Below are 2842 nucleotides of genomic sequence, written 5' to 3'. Positions count from 1 at the left end.
GGTGATCAAGAGCAAGAGTAATAGAGAGAGTGAGGAGACCAAAGGTGACTTGAAGCAAGAGTGAGAGAGGGATCCACGAGGTCAGAGGCCACCAACAGCAAGAGTGACAAGGGAGGCGAGGCTGTGAGATAAATAAGTCAAGAGATGGAGAGAGAAGAAGAGGAAATTAGAGTTTTGATTTGAAAAATTAAAACTTATAAACCGGTTCGGTCTAGATGGGCGATTCCACACTTAAAAACCGGGAACTAAACCGATACTCAACGGTTCTAGTAAATTGGAACCAAGAAACCGTCGGTCTGGTCTGGTTCCAAGCAGCCTCGGTTCCTTTGCACACCCTTAAAAAATCATCTTTAAATGGGTAGGTAAAATTAAATTACCTACTCATTAGTATGGGTCCAAATGGATTTTCTTTTCTTGGATAAATAGAAATTTTGTCCTGACGAGGAAGGAAAATAAAATCTTAACCAAAAAAGTATGAATTCTGAAAGCTGCTGAATAACAAAACTACCCCTGGTAGAGGCGAGCCAGCACTATAAAAGCTCGACTTCTGCCAGTACTTTTGGCCACGCCCAACTCTTTGACTCGCTATTTAGTGTCTATTCTCCAATATTACTCTGGTCCAAAGCATCAAACAAGTTCTTCAAACTTACTGGTTAGCCACTTTGCCTTCTTGTTCTTGTTATGGATCTCGATGTGTTCATGAAGTTGTCTCTGAAAAATGATTAAAAAACATACATTTTTCGCATGATGTGCAAAAAGTTGATCTTGCTTTTAATGAAAAAAACAGAACAAAACCATAACATTTTTATGGAATAAAATTTATTATTTTTGTGAGATTGAGTGTATGATCTGATTAAGCGTAGTTCATTTTGTGCGAGTGGACCAACTTTCTTTTTTTTCTTTCACGTCATCCTCTCTGTTGCCTTGGATAGTTCTCGGAGATCGTTAAATCATGACTTACAAATCTGAATTACTGAGAATCGGGTGGTTTACGATGAGCCATGCTCTTTCACATATCAATTTCACCAGAAAAAAAAAATAGATTCATCCATAATTAGATGGAGCATTTACTTGTTATTACCAGAGTTTAGGTTTACGGACAGTTGATTCATGTAGATATCAAGCAGCATGTTGATGGTCACTTGGAATGTCAATTAAGTTTCTGCGGTTAGAATGACTTCACTTACAGTAAAAGAAAGTTCGTTATCTTTAAGTTTTTGAAATGCTAGAAATCAAACATGTCGTTGACGGCATGTCAATCATATTGATTGAAACATTAATAATGTGCGATTGGAAGATTCTAATAGTTACGTTGCATGTACTGTTCGTCAACTGATGCCTTGCTCTCCTGCAGATTCTCTTTGAAAATGGGTCCACCAGTGAATGCTGCTACACCATCCACCGCTTCTTCTGCAGGTGAAGACATGCTGACCAATGACCAGCGCTTCCTCTTGACCGTCATTTTTGGATTATACTTTGGGCCTCATCTCCAAGGGGAAAGGCCACCCCACAAGTCAGCATTGCAGAGAGTACTCGAGAGACTGCCACGGTACACTCAAGATCGGCTGGCTGGGTCCAAGTTGATGGTGGCCCAAATGATTCACGTATATTATTATATACTGAGGAAGGCCAGTCAATCTGTCATAGTGGCCCCACCTTTGCTGCTCAAGTTCTTCCGCGACGCGCTTCCACCCAGAATGCTTGGTCCAGGATTCAACTACCCTCTGTTCATCGACTTATTTCCAACCGACCTGCACCCTTGTTCACGTGTCGAAGAGCGATTTATGGCAATAGACAACATTGTCTTGATCGATAACCCGAGCACCTCTTACCTCAGAGAAGAGGTTGTTGTGAGGTTTAAGAATTTGACTGACTGCAGGAGTTCGTTCTGGAGAAGGATGCTGCCAAGCTACCTATTTATGTCACCGATGAGGTGTTTTATCAAGTGATAGCACGAGAGGAGCGTTCAGAGGGACAACCACATTTTTCTGTGCCCCATTGTGGTTCTCATGGAAGACAATGCAACATCAGCATGGCGTTTTCTCCGCTCGATACGACAGGTGCCACTGCCGCCTGGAGTGCTGGAGCTGGAGTTGTTTGGAATGCGGAAGTGGAGCTTGCAGGATCCATCACAGGGCGTGTGACCCTTGCAGAGTCTGAAGATAGTTACCTGTTTAACGTATCACTTCCAGGAATCAGAATAGATCAAAGTAAGTCTCCGATGGCCTAAAAGAACCTCAATATTTGTAGGTCGAGAAGCTAATTACTAAATTTTGAGCACTCTCCGTTTGGTTGATTCTGATTCACATAGTGATGCATATGTATTGACGAATTTCTCGGAAACTTCCTTATGGAAGCTGCAGGCTTTAGCTGTGAATTCGACATGGATGGCGAGGTCTTGATCGAAGGAGAGATTGCAACCGGTGGGAACACGGTTGAAAGCAGAACAGGAAACCCTTGTCAACCTGGACACTTTCTCTCCGTTTTCAGCTGCCTGGTCGTATCTATCTCAGAGGCGCCAACTGCAACTTTCGCTCAGATGGGACTTTCGAAGGAAGGGCGAAGAAACAGATCGAAAATTGATGACTTGCAGGCAGCTTGGTTTTTGTTTTGAAATAATGTTGAAATTTACCGTGACTCGATTAGACACAAACTGCGTCCTATGTTTGGTCCTCATGTACCTTCTTCAATGCAAATATAGTCACACCCTTAAACTAACAAGAGTGAGAGATGGCACCGTTGTCCTTCTCAAATATAATTCCCAAAAGTTCTCCACCACTAACACTCTCTTCCTACGTGCCCCTAACCCAAGAACTTGAAAATATAAAAGACTAGTGAATTG

The 2842-nt window shown here is 42.3% G+C and overlaps 1 protein-coding gene across 1 annotated transcript; it reads left to right on the top strand.

The window, feature by feature from the left end:
• The first annotated feature begins 1367 nt into the window (after window positions 1–1367).
• LOC104416991 (increased DNA methylation 2-like) lies at window positions 1368–2614 on the top strand. Its single transcript, XM_039314643.1, has 3 exons — window positions 1368–1787; window positions 1880–2210; window positions 2364–2614. The coding sequence occupies exons 1-3, from the start codon at window positions 1368–1370 to the stop codon at window positions 2612–2614; spliced, it is 1002 nt and encodes a 333-aa protein (XP_039170577.1).
• The last annotated feature ends 228 nt before the right edge of the window (window positions 2615–2842 follow it).

This window comes from Eucalyptus grandis, chromosome 6 (genome assembly GCF_016545825.1).
Source record: "Eucalyptus grandis isolate ANBG69807.140 chromosome 6, ASM1654582v1, whole genome shotgun sequence".
In the NCBI taxonomy this organism is placed as follows: Eukaryota; Viridiplantae; Streptophyta; class Magnoliopsida; order Myrtales; family Myrtaceae; genus Eucalyptus; species Eucalyptus grandis.
Note: the sequence above shows the minus strand (reverse complement) of the source record. Positions and strands in the feature narration are given on the sequence as shown.

Bases quoted from the DNA above. Each gene is read 5' to 3' on its own strand.
- LOC104416991 (XM_039314643.1), top strand. From the start codon at position 1,368: ATGGGTCCACCAGTGAATGCTGCTACACCATCCACCGCTTCTTCTGCA. The intron at 1,788-1,879 runs GCAATAGACAAC...GACTGACTGCAG, and splicing joins GTGTCGAAGAGCGATTTATG to GAGTTCGTTCTGGAGAAGGA. The intron at 2,211-2,363 runs GTAAGTCTCCGA...TGGAAGCTGCAG, and splicing joins AGGAATCAGAATAGATCAAA to GCTTTAGCTGTGAATTCGAC.